The sequence below is a fragment of the Rana temporaria genome, chromosome 6 (genome assembly GCF_905171775.1).
Source record: "Rana temporaria chromosome 6, aRanTem1.1, whole genome shotgun sequence".
Taxonomy (NCBI): Eukaryota; Metazoa; Chordata; class Amphibia; order Anura; family Ranidae; genus Rana; species Rana temporaria.
In genome coordinates, this window is record NC_053494.1 from 29266208 (window position 1) to 29278763 (window position 12556).

Sequence of the window (12556 nt, forward strand, 5' to 3'; positions counted from 1 at the left end):
GGTGGAAAATTTTAAAGCATGCTATCCCACATTTGTTGGCGAAAAATCCAACAACAATTGTCCGATGGAGCGTACAAATGGTCGGATTTTCCAACGACCCGTCATCACACAATCCCTGTCGGAAAATCAGATTGTGTGTACGGGGCTTTATGCTAGGCATAGCAGCCAATAAGAAATCCCCGCTCTCTGCTCTAAACTGCTTCATCACTACTTGTTTGCCATCATTGATCTTCGTCCTGCCCTACTGAATTTAAATCATCCATGAAAACTGTGGTTTAGGAACATAATGGTGTTGCCATCAGTGAGACTGCAGCTCTGGTTATATATATATGTCAAGATGCGGGTAGCACACAATTCTCCCCAGGAGGTGGCACATGAAAGACATTGCCATTGTTTTCTTTTTTTTCCCCCCCCCCATCATATTTGTCCCAATAAAACTTTGCAATACATGGCCTGCATGTTCCCCAAATAAAAACCACTCTGCATTAGCTGAGGAACGGAGCAGGAATGCGTCAAACAAGGAAATTAGTGTTGATCAGGAGCTAACTGTCCAATTCCTGCAGCAGCTTCATTGACTCGTCTTGGTCTGAGAGGTCCACACATCTGTGAAAGAGAAGAACGACGATATATCAGGAAGAGAATAGAAGCCATTGAAAGAATCCCACCAACTGAAAACAAGCAAGCAAGATGGTTCAAACATGTCTAGACTTTACTGGCTGTACGACTCGGTGACTCACTAGATAGTAGAGCTAGAATCAGCATGAGAGCTATGGAGGTGCATCTTTAAAAATAAGTCAGCTCCTATAATTCTATCTTAAGGGCTTCAAGCAGGGGTCTCAAACTGGCGGCGCTCCAGCTGTTGTGGAAGTCCCATCATGCCTCTGCCTGAGGAAGTCATGCTTGCAACTGTCAGACTTACAATGCCTCATGGGCCTAAAGAGTATCATAGGAAAGGAAATGTCACATTTTCAAGTTGAGAAGCGGGGGGGGGGGGGGGAGAGCACCTTTATCCTCCGCAGAGCCTAACAAGACGCCAGCCATTGCCGCACCGCTGCTTCCTCCTGCATTCTGTCATGTCCCCCTACAATCAACATCGAGCTGGCCAGGGGCACCTGCTTCCTCCTGCAGTCCGGTCGGCCGCGCGGAACAGGAGATTCAGTTTGCTGTTCCCGGGCCAGACTGAAAGGAAGTGAACACTCAGTGTGTGCACTTCCTGTCAGTCCGGCCGGGAACAGGAAACTGAATCTTCTGTTCCGCACGGCCGACCGGACTGCAGGAGGAAGCACCGGTGCGGCAAGGGCCTCAAGCAATTGTTGGGTTTTGACGGGCCTGTCTCCAGGTATGGATATTTTATACATAGTCACATTGATCCAGCTTGTACATACTGTACTATATCTGCCCAATGCACCTGGAAATCGTAGACACCACTAGGATCTTCATTTGCTTCCCGGGTCCAACATTAGGCGGCTGGGCCTACTGCATTTGGATCACAGGAGGTGTGCATGAAAGCAAAGCATTCTCTGATTGAACAGGGTGGAGAGGCAGCATGGTGACATCATGATCTCCACCTTGTCCAATCAGAGTGCTTTGCTTTCATTCAGAAAATGCAAAGCAGTCTCTGAATGGCGTTCATGCTGAGCGGCCAACCTGTGCACAAGGACACAGTCATGTTGGATCAGAAAAGGGCTTTCTCCAAAGTGTTGCAACATGGTTGGGAGCATACAATTGGCTCTCTTTGCAGCCCCCAAGTGTGGGCAGTTTGGATGTGCAGGAGAACCTTGGCTGCCCGGGACTCTCCCTCCTGATTGGCTGAGACACAGCAGCGGGCACCATTGGCTCCCACTGTTGTCAATCAAAATCAGCCAATGAGGAGAGGGGGCGGGCCGAGCCATGGCTCCATATCTGAATGGACACACAGAGCAGTGGCTCAGGTCAGGTGCCCCCCATAGTAAGCAGCTTGCTGTGGGGACACTCAACAGGTGGGAGGGGTCAGAAGCACTGAAGGGGGATCTGACAAAAGGAAGATCGGGGGTTCTCTGTGAAAAACCAACTGCATAGAGCAGGCAAGTATAACATGATTGTTATTTTTAAACAAAAAGAAAACAAAAAAAACGTTATTATCACTTTGTCTCTTTGCAGAGGTCCAGCACACTCTCTGCTGAGTCAGCGCTAGAGCTCTCTAATCAGCAGGGAGCACAAGCTTTGATGATTGACTCAGCAGTGGGGTATGTCAGACCTCTGCAGGGAGACCACTGCTTTCACACAGAGTGCACTTTTTATTTAGACGTAGATGTATTTAGAAGACATACAGTGGAATCTCGGATTGCGAGTAACGCAGTTAACAAGCGTTTCGCAAGACGAGCAATTATTTAAAAAAAATCCTGACTCGGGCTGCGAGTGTTGTCTCCCAAAACGAGCAGGATTCAAGCCTCTGCGGTGACCAGAGGTGCAAGGGTGCCAGAGCCTTTCTCGAGCCTTTCCGAATGCAGCCGAACGGTCTCCTAGTATTTCCAAGTCTCTCCGATGCCCCCTCACCTCTGGCCACATGAGGTATTGCATGCCATAGACGTCAATGAGGAACAAATTATTTTCTTTTCCATTGACTCCTATGGGGAAACTCGCTTTGATATGCGAGTGCTTTGGATTACAAGCTTTCTCCTGGAACGGATTATGCTCATTATCCGAGGTTCCACTGTAAACTGAAAGTTATTTTGGGCTTGCAGCAGGGAAATTCGTATACGTTCTGCTTTGTTACAATAAAAAAGTGCTGGTATTATAGAAACAGGTTAATAGTGTTTTAACAGAGAACTAAGATAAAAGCAGCCCACAACCCACACAGTTAATCATCAGAACGCACGGTCATTATCAAATACTGCGGCGTCCAGAATCCTCCTCGGAATCTGCTGCCGCTGTATAGCGCTGAATAGTGCACAATTAATGTGCAGTCCAATTAACAACTTTATGGAAGGGTAGGCTCAAGTAATAGAAGTAAAGAATCAATTGTGATTTTTTGGTATCCAACGGCTGAACTCCTGCCAAATTAATAATAATATACGTAGCCAAAATACATACACCGATCAGCCACCTCATTATGACCACCCATTATAACCCGTTGAGACTAGAGGTCGACCGATAGATATTTGGCTGTTTTGGAGAAATCGGCATCGGCCGATTTTTATCCAAATTAGGCCGATATTTAACATGGCCGCTAGTGGTGCCACGGATCACCGTTGATCCGTTATCCGAAGGGGGTGACCAGTGAATCGGCACACTGTGATCCGCAGATTGCCGCCGCGGTCACAGCATCAGGAAAGGCCGTGGCTTTCGGCCTAGCTCTGGAGCTGCGGCCATCTTGGTACACCCAGCGCGGCGGCCCTCCTCTCTGTTTACACCCACAGAGGAGGAGGGGCCCGCGCTCGTGGGACACACACACACACACAGTGCCACCTGCCAGTGCCAATTAGTGCCACCTGTCATCCAGTGCCATCTGCCAATGCCACCTGTCATTGCCAATACCGCCAATTAGTGCCACCTGCCAGTGCCAACCAGTGACATCTGCCAGTGCTAACTATTGCCATCCAGTGCCAATTAGTGCCACCTTCCAGTCAGTGCCAACCAGTGCCACTTGCCAGTGGCACCTGTTAGTGCCACCTGCCAGTGCCGCGTGCCAATCAGTGCCGCCTGCCAATGCTAACTAGTGCCACCTGCCAGTGTCAATTAGTGCCACCTGCCAGTGCCATCTTTCAGTGCCATCCAGTGCAACCTGCCAGTGCCAATAAGTGCCACCTGCCAATCAGTGCCTTCTGCTAGTGTCATCTTCCAGTGCCACCCGCCAATCAGTGCCACGAGCCAGTGCGACCTGCCCAAAAAAAAAAAAAAAAATTGGCCGCAAAAATCGGCATCATATATCGGCCATCGGCCGCCCCGATTTCTAAACATCGGCATCGGCCAGAGAAAAACCCATATCGGTCAACCTCTAGTTGAGACATGGACTCCACTAGACCTCCCATTACAGATAATTGTATATTTTTTCAACTATGTATTTGGATTTACTGAACAGATTGAGATGACATCCTTAAGGGGACCTGTCATTGACTTTGCAAGTCTTTTTTTTTTTTTAAAGATGTACCTTTCCTGATTAAAAACTAATGCTCTTGGCAGCACCGGTGTGGGTGTGACGCGGAGGAGTTGGCAACATATGTGCTGTGCTGGCCGCCTGACGCTCACACCAATAGATGACTTGGAACTAGTTGAAAATCCGTTGGACAATATGTTAAATTCAAGGGACACATGCACCTGCCTAAGTTATGTATATACCGTATTTGCCGGCGTATAAGACGACCCCCTAATTTTCCAGCCAAAATGTTGGTTTTGGGATATACTCGCCGTATAAGACTACCCCCTTCCTACTAGTCATTCCTCGCCTCATGGTGCCACCATTACATGCCAGACTGTGCCCCCATTACATGCCAGACTGTGCCCCCATTACATGCCAGACTGTGCCCCCATTACATGCCAGACTGTGCCCCCATTACATGCCAGACTGTGCCCCCATTACATGCCAGACTGTGCCCCCATTACATGCCAGACTGTGCCCCATTACATGCCAGACTGTGCCCCATTACATGCCAGACTGTTCCCTTACCTTATCCTAAGACATGCAGAATCGCAGCCGTCCATTTTTTCAAAAGCCGCGCCTCCTACGTCTTCTGTTCTGTGATAGGCGGAACACTCAGCTTCCCAGGAGGCACTGTGTTCAGTGTTCGACTATCATGGAGGCCCTCTCGTCCGAGGACGAGAGGGCCTCCGTGATAGGCGGACACTAAACACAGGACGAAAGGGCCTCCGTGATAGGCGGACACTAAACTCAAGTGTCTCCTGGGAAGCTGAGTGTTCCGCCTATCACGGAACAGAAGAAGTAGGAGGCGCGGCTTTGAAAAATGGACAGCCGCGATTCTGCATGTCTTAGGATAAGGTAAGGGAATGTTAGGTTACCGGCGTATAAGATGACCCCCGACTTTTAAGAAGATTTTAAGGGGTTAAAAAGTCGTCTTATACGCCGGAAAATACGGTATACCTGTGGATGTCATCATGTTTACACTGTTGTTGTGGTTCATGTGGACGCGATTTCTGTTGTGAATAAATCAAGAATTTTGAAAAAAACAAAAAACGAATGCTCTACTTTTTCTCCCGCGCAAATCAACACTGCACCAATGTGAACTGCTCCCATTCACATACCTTCCTTTTCACAGGTCCTTGCATTGGCATACGTTAAAAAAAAGTGCCAATTCATCTGGTGTGAATGGACCCTATGTCGTCAGTCTGCTGCAGGCATTTCCTCAGTCTCCTCTCAATCAGTGTTCAGACTGCAACACTGTACCTTCTTGCCCAAAGAAATAAATTTGTTCAAAATTACAGCCAATTAGATAACCCCTTGCATTCTCCAATGTCATAAAAAAAAAATAACACCTTACATGCAGACTCTGATATGGCACCAAAAGAAAAACCTCTGCGTTCCAATGTCAGTACCTTCACTAGTCCGCCTAAATGGCCTAGATCTTGCCAAACAGCTGTGTGAACACCATTACTGTTCTATCCAGGGACACACACCATAGTGATAATGGATGAGCACTGCAAGCTTTACTCATGCCTCCTTCCCTTCTACACATCCATGGAGCTTCTAATACTGTATGCTAGTGATCCACAGCTCCTATCTGGCTGGCACCGGGGGCCCCTGTCCTGCCCATTTGCCTCCCTAGCTGCATGATACAAGTAACATCACCTAAAGGTGAGAAGGAGCGGTACCCAGCGATGCTTGAAGGTAATTAGGCGAGGTCATCCAGGATCCACCATCCATTACTAGGGTTGTTCCCGTAACATAAGATGCTAAAGGGCTGGCCAGAAAGAGGGCTCCATGGGCGATCTCCGTTTTATTGCCTGGTCGTTGCAGAGGAATATTATTCCATAAGCCGGCTGCTTCTGCGGCTGCTCCACCTAAAATGCAAGAAGTAACTTCAAGTGTCAAATATATCAAAGTGTAAACCAAGAGCACAAAACATGGAAACGACTTGTTCATGCAACATGAACTAAAATGGGCATAAATCTCCAGGCGCTTTCTGGCACCCGGGGAGCTACATGTGCCATGTACAGCCTGTCATACAAGTGAATGGCTGTACACAGCCTTACCCTTGTACACAGTGATGCTTCTTTGCATTGGTGTTTAATCCACAAGTATGGGTTCAGTGGTTTTTAGAAATATTTTTAGAAAACCTGTCGGATGCACTTGTGCAGGTAAATGTCGATGCAAAAAAGCATTATGCTTACAAGAGTATGCCCGCACATAGCCATTCACTTGTATGGCAGGCTGTGCATGGCACATAAGGCTCCATGGGCACAGGAAAGGCCTGCTAGATTTACACTAGGCATTAAAAAATAAATAATTAAGTGCACATGAACCCTTAAACTGTTAACACATCCCTGGCACCAAGCTTTTAAGCCTGCCAGTGCTCAGACCATACGCCGCACACTGCATCAAATTGGTCTGCATAACTTATCCCAGAAGGAAGCCTCTTCTAAAGATGATGCACAAGAAAGCCCACAAACAGTTTGATGAAGACAAGCAGACTAAGGATATGGATTACTGGAACCATGTCCTGTGGTCTGATGAGACCAAGATAAACCTATTTGGTTCAGATGGTGTCAAGTGTGTGTGGCGGCAACCAGGTGAGGAGTACAGTGAAGCATGGTGGTGGGAGTGTCATGGTCTGGGGCTGCATGAGTGTTGCAGGCACTGTGGAGCTACAGTTCATTGGGGGAACCATGAATGCCAACATGTACTGTGACATACTGAAGCAGAGCATGATCCCCTCCCTTCAGAGACTGGGCTGCAGGGCAGTATTCCGACATGATAATGACCCCAAACACACCTCCAGACGACCACTGCCTTGCTAAAGAAGCTGAGTGTAAAGGTGATGGACTGGCCAAGCATGTCTCCAGACCTAAACCCTATTGAGCATCTGTGGGGCAAACAGAAGGTGGAGGAGCGCAAGGTCTCCAACATCCACCAGCTCTGTGATGTTGCCATGGAGGAGGGGAAGAGGACTCCAGTGCCAACCTGTGAAGCTCTGGTGACCTCCATGCCCAAGAGGGTTAAGGCAGTGCTGGAAAATAATGGTGGCCACACAAAATATTGACACTTTGGCCCAATTTGGACATTTTCACTTAGGGGTGTACTCACTTTTGTTGCCAGTGGTTTAGACATTAATGGTTGTGTGTTGAGTTATTTTGAGGGGACAGCAAATGTACTCTGTTATACAAGCTGTACACTCACTACACAACATTGTAGCAAAGTGTCATTTCTTCAGTGTTGTCACATGAAAAGATACAATAAAATGTTTTCAAAAATGTGACGGGTGTACTCACTTTTGTCAGATAGTGTGAGTGAGAGAGTGTGAGAGTATAGACACACACACACACACACACACACACACACACAGTAAAACCTTGGATTGCAAGCATAATTCGTTCAGGAAACATACTTGTAATCCAAAGCACTTGTATATCAAAGCAAATTTTCCCATAAGAAATAATGGAGACTCTGATAATTCGTTGCACAACCATTTTATTCATAGGTCCTTCAGTTTATAGTCCACATAAAAAGATTATAGCAATGTGATTGGTTGTGTAACCATAAAATGTCCATTCACAAATGGAAGCCTCCACAAGAGGATTAGAAGCAAAATCCAGCAGGAGCTCCAGAGTATAAAAGAGAAAAGAGGCGCCTCTAAGTGTAGCAATATGGTTACATTTAATGAAGGTACATCATTTAGAAACTCACATGGTTGATGATTAAAAGAGGCCCATCTAAGTATGCAGGGATCCGGGGTAAAGTGATCCACATAGTGGTGAGAGCCGGCAGTGCGGATGACGGTCTATCAGTCTGCAATGGTGACCGGGAAGACTACCCTGCAGTAGAGCGATCTGAAATTGAGGCTTAAAGAGCTTGTGGAAGGGATGACATCGATGGCGGTGCGGAGAATGGTCTATGTGGACAGCTTTACCCCGGATGACTGCATACTTAGATGTATTGTGATGTGTTGTACCTTCATTAAATGTAATCATATTGCTACACTTAGAGGCGCCTCTCCTCTCTTTTATACTCAGTTGTGATGTGATGCTACTCTTATATCAAGACATCGCTTGTTTAGCAAGTCCCAATTTATTAAAACATTTTGCTTGTCTTGCAAAACACTCTCAAACCAAGGTTTTACTGTATATATAATACCGTGTTTCCCCGAAAATAAGACCGAGTCTTATATTAATTCTGGCTAAAAAAAACACACTAGGGCTTATTTTCAGGGGATGTCTTATTTATTTATGGTATGTACAAAAAAGTTTCTCCTCCTGTCAGCTCTGGAGTCAGCATTGTGAAATTCTGTAATCCCAAAAATAATTATTTGTTTAAAGACCTTATAAAATGATGTAATCCGTTCTGTAAAAAGATAATATCATGTGCAGTGTGTCTTCTTGTGTAATATTGTGGAAAATACCTTATTTACAGTGCCGCTTGCCGCTCACGTGACCCGCTGGAGCTCAAATACTGCAGAGGGAGGGACCAAAATCCCCAATGACGTCAGCCCCACTCTGAGTACTGCAGTGGGTAGGGGCTTAATAAAGTTTTATTGAAAAAAAAAACAGCTGACATCAGCCGGGAGGAGAGGAGAAGAGCTCCGGCAGGTCACGTGAGCGCCCAGCAGTGCTGTAAATAAGGTATTTTCCACAATAAAGTTGCAAAAGGGAGACACACTGCACATTATATAATCTTTTTACAGAACAGATTACATGTTTTTACAAGGACTTTAACTAGGGCTTATTTTCGGGGTAGGGCTTATTTTCGGAGAAACAGGGTAAATATAAAACATTTAGGTAGATTAGAAATGTAGAATTGGGAGGTCCAACAACTTCATTAAAATATACTCACACAGATATTGAAATTAGATAATGTAAAGGGAAAGCGCCCCATACTGTACACTTACCCAATCTGCGCATTCCCTCAGTGCCAACAATGGGGCCAGGTGCCAAGCTGTTCACCCGCACTTTACTTGGACCCCACTCCACTGCCAGGTGCTTTGTCATGGCATCTAAGGAACAAAAAGACCAAAAGTCAGAAAAAAGCTGCTCCTGCAGAGACATTATAACAGCTAGGCCAAGTATAACCGCCCCAAGCTGTTTGGCTTGGCGATTCACTAGAAGGAGGATTTGATGGCAATGCCACAAGATCTCATACCACTGATCGCAGCTCACCCATGATCGATTACTATCACAGACATTGCAAACAACTGTAACAGGTTCTTGGGTGGTTCAGCGTTACAGTTTCTAGTGCCACCTACCTGCTCATTGGCTGGGAAATTGTCCAATGAACAGCCAGATGGCAGACGGGAGACATGGGAAGATGCAAAACTAAATAGAGAGAGTGCTATGCCCTGTCTGGAAAAAGAAAGAAGAAAAAGAAAAGAAGAAAAAGAAAAGAAGAAAAAGAAAAGAAGAAAAAGAAAAGAAGAAAAAGAAAAGAAGAACATACTTTGAAGATAAAGCATTACACATATAATGATTTCAGATGACTGCATGGTATCCCACAATAAATATGGCTCTGAAATCTGCATTTAAGTGCATGTAAAACTTTAATTTTTCACTATGTTTGGGATCATGTCTCCTCTATACAGTTTTCTTAAAGTGGTTGTAAACCGCTGGACTTTATTTTTTTCTTCCTGCAAGGTAATGTCATAATGTGCTAGTATGCATCACATACTAGCACATTATGTGAAACTTACCTGAAAATCAAGCGGCTTCCATCTTCACCTGTCCTGCTTCCGGGTTCGTGGACTCCGGCTCTGTGACTGGCCGGTGCCGCGCACTTTCGCGCATGCTGTTCACAGCACAGGACTCTGAAGGAATGACGCTGGCTGTTCCTTTAGAGCGCAAGCAGGTGGTTAGCCTATAATAAGGCTTCCCAGTTGGGCTGCCTATCTGATAGATATGATAGGCTCTGCCTAAGAAAACTGTATTAAGTGAGACATGATACCAAACATGCTGAAAAACAGATAATGGGTCAGCATATACTTTAACACCTTCCCTACCGAGTCATTGTAAAATGACGTTGGCAGGAACCCTTCCTCCTTCAGAGTGGACGTCATATGGCGTCCTTGCATTCCCGGGTGGCTAGGGGGTGCGTGCGCGCCCCCGCATTGCTCGTGCCCAGCGGCCGCGATGTCTGCCGGGCACCCGCAATCACGGCAGGACCATGGATCTGTGTGTGTAAACACACAGATCCACCTCCTGTCAGCGGTGAGGAGACAGATGTGTGTTCCCAGTACAGAGGAACACACATCGATCTCCTCCCCTTGCGAGTCCCCTCCCCCTACAGTTAGAACACACTTTAGGGAACATATTTAACCCCTTCAGCGCCCCCTAGTGTTAACCCCTTCCCTGACAGTCACATTTACACAGTAATCAGTGCAGTTTTATAGCACTAATCGCTGTGTAAATGTAAATGGTCCCAAAAATGTGTCAAAAGTGTCCGATATGTCCGCCGCAATGTCACGGTCACAAAAAAAAAAAAAAAAACGCAGATCGCCGCCATTACTAGTAAAAAAATAAAAATAAATAAAAATGCCATAATTCTATTCCCTATTTTGTAGATGCTAAAACTTTTGCGCAAACCGATCAAATACGCTTATTGCGATTTCTTTTTACCAAAAATATGGTAAATCCTCGAAACTGAGGAAGAAAAAAATATATATATTTTTTTTAAAAATTATGATATTTATTAAATCAAAAAGTAAAAGATATTGTTTTTTTTTAAATTGTCGCTCTTCTTTTGTTTATAGCGCAAAAAAGAAAAACCGCAGAGATGATCAAATACCAACAAAAGAAAGCTCTATTTATGGGGAAAAAAAGGGAGTCAATTTTGCTTGGGAGCCACGTCGCACGACCGCGCAATTGTCATTTAAAATGCGACAGCGCTGAAAACTAAAAATTGGTCTGGGCAGGAAGGGGGTGAAAATGCCCGGTATGGAAGTGGTTAGAGGGGTTCTAAACCCATGTGTTTTTTCACCTTTATGCATCCTATGCATTAAGGTGAAAATATAACTTGCAGTGTCCGGCCCCCCAAGCCCCCCCCCCGTTTTACTTACCTGAGCCCCGAATTTCCGTTGGACGCAATCACGCGTCGCTCTCCCCACAGCTTCTCTGCTCTTCATTGATAGATTAATAGCAGCGCAGCCATTGGCTCCTGCTGCTGTCAATCAAATCCAATGACGCAGCCGCCGGGGCCGAGTCATACAATCGGCGGCTATGTACGCCAAGTGTATGACACGGGAGCGCACCCGCAAGGTAACCCCCTCGGGAGAGAGCTTCCCAGAGGGGGTTATCTATTGTGGGGAGGAGCCGTCGAGGGACCCCAGAAGAGGACGATCTGGGCCACTCTGTGCAAAACAAACTGCACAGTGGAGGCAATTATGACATGTTTGTTATTTAAAAAAAAAAAATGAACCCATAGTATCACTTTAAGGTTACTAACATACAACCCTTACCTATGGCGGCCTTGGCACTGCCAGCATGCACCTGCAGGACCTGTCCTTTGTAACCCAAAGTTGCTGTGATATTTATAATGACTCCACCGTTATCCTATAAAAAATAAATAAAAAATGGCATAGTATGAACATCAAGAATGTTGGGTATGCCTCAGACAAAACGTATCAAAGATTTATAATAAAAACGTACCATCATCCAAATTATATAGGGACAAAAGACAGGGGAGAAGGGGAGGAGAGAGGCTGCGGACAGTTGCTGAAACTGTCCTTCAACACACTCAACTCAAGCAGGGGAAAGCTAATGGACCATCTCGGTACAGAGATGGGTTGAGTGTGTTGGAGGACAGTTTCAGCAACTGTCCACAAACTCTCTTCTCCCATTCTCTCCCGTCTTTTGGCCATAGTATGAACACCACTATGGCGAGAGTCTAAAATAAGCCAAAGAAGATAATGGCATGACATTATAGTGACCCCTAGTGGCCATACAACAGATGTACAACTGTAATTCTGCATAGGAAGAAAATATAAGTGATCTTTATAGCTGTGAACATTTATGGCTCTTGTTCATGTTCGTGAAATGTAAATAAAACATTCCCTCCTGCCTGTAAAAGCAATCAAGCAGCTAAACAGCCACTAAGATGGCTTTTACACAGTAAGGAATCTCCGGCTGGAAAATATATATATATATATATATATATATATATATATATATATATATATTTGGATGATGCCTGTAGCTGCAAGCATCATCCAGATATCTCCACTCAAAGTAAATGGCGTGATATGACGTCTACCCGGGGTGTTTATGTGAGAGATCTCGTCGCATACATATTACCTTTCATTACATTTTACCTGTTGCTACCCTAGACCACTATATCTCAACTGGGTGCTTGTCCCCTCCAACCATGGGTTGATGGAAAGAAAATTGCTCCAAGTCCCCAATCAACACATTCAGTGTTGATGGG

At 45.5% G+C, this 12556-nt stretch overlaps 1 protein-coding gene across 4 annotated transcripts in view; it reads right to left on the reverse strand.

Moving 5' to 3' along the window:
* Window positions 1-409: 409 nt before the first annotated feature.
* DECR2 (2,4-dienoyl-CoA reductase 2) overlaps window positions 410-12556 on the reverse strand; it is a 31952-nt gene continuing 19805 nt past the window's right edge. For 3 of the 4 annotated variants that reach the window (XM_040356553.1, XM_040356550.1, XM_040356551.1), the window contains exons 7-10: window positions 11592-11685; window positions 9036-9140; window positions 5806-5994; window positions 410-603 (exon numbers count right to left, since the gene is read on the reverse strand). In XM_040356553.1, coding sequence (XP_040212487.1) covers window positions 569-603; window positions 5806-5994; window positions 9036-9140; window positions 11592-11685 — 423 coding nt within the window. In that variant the 3' untranslated portion in view covers window positions 410-568. Of the gene's footprint in view, window positions 604-5782; window positions 5995-9035; window positions 9141-11591; window positions 11686-12556 lie in introns of all 4 variants that reach the window. The other variant, XM_040356552.1, reaches the window with a different exon arrangement.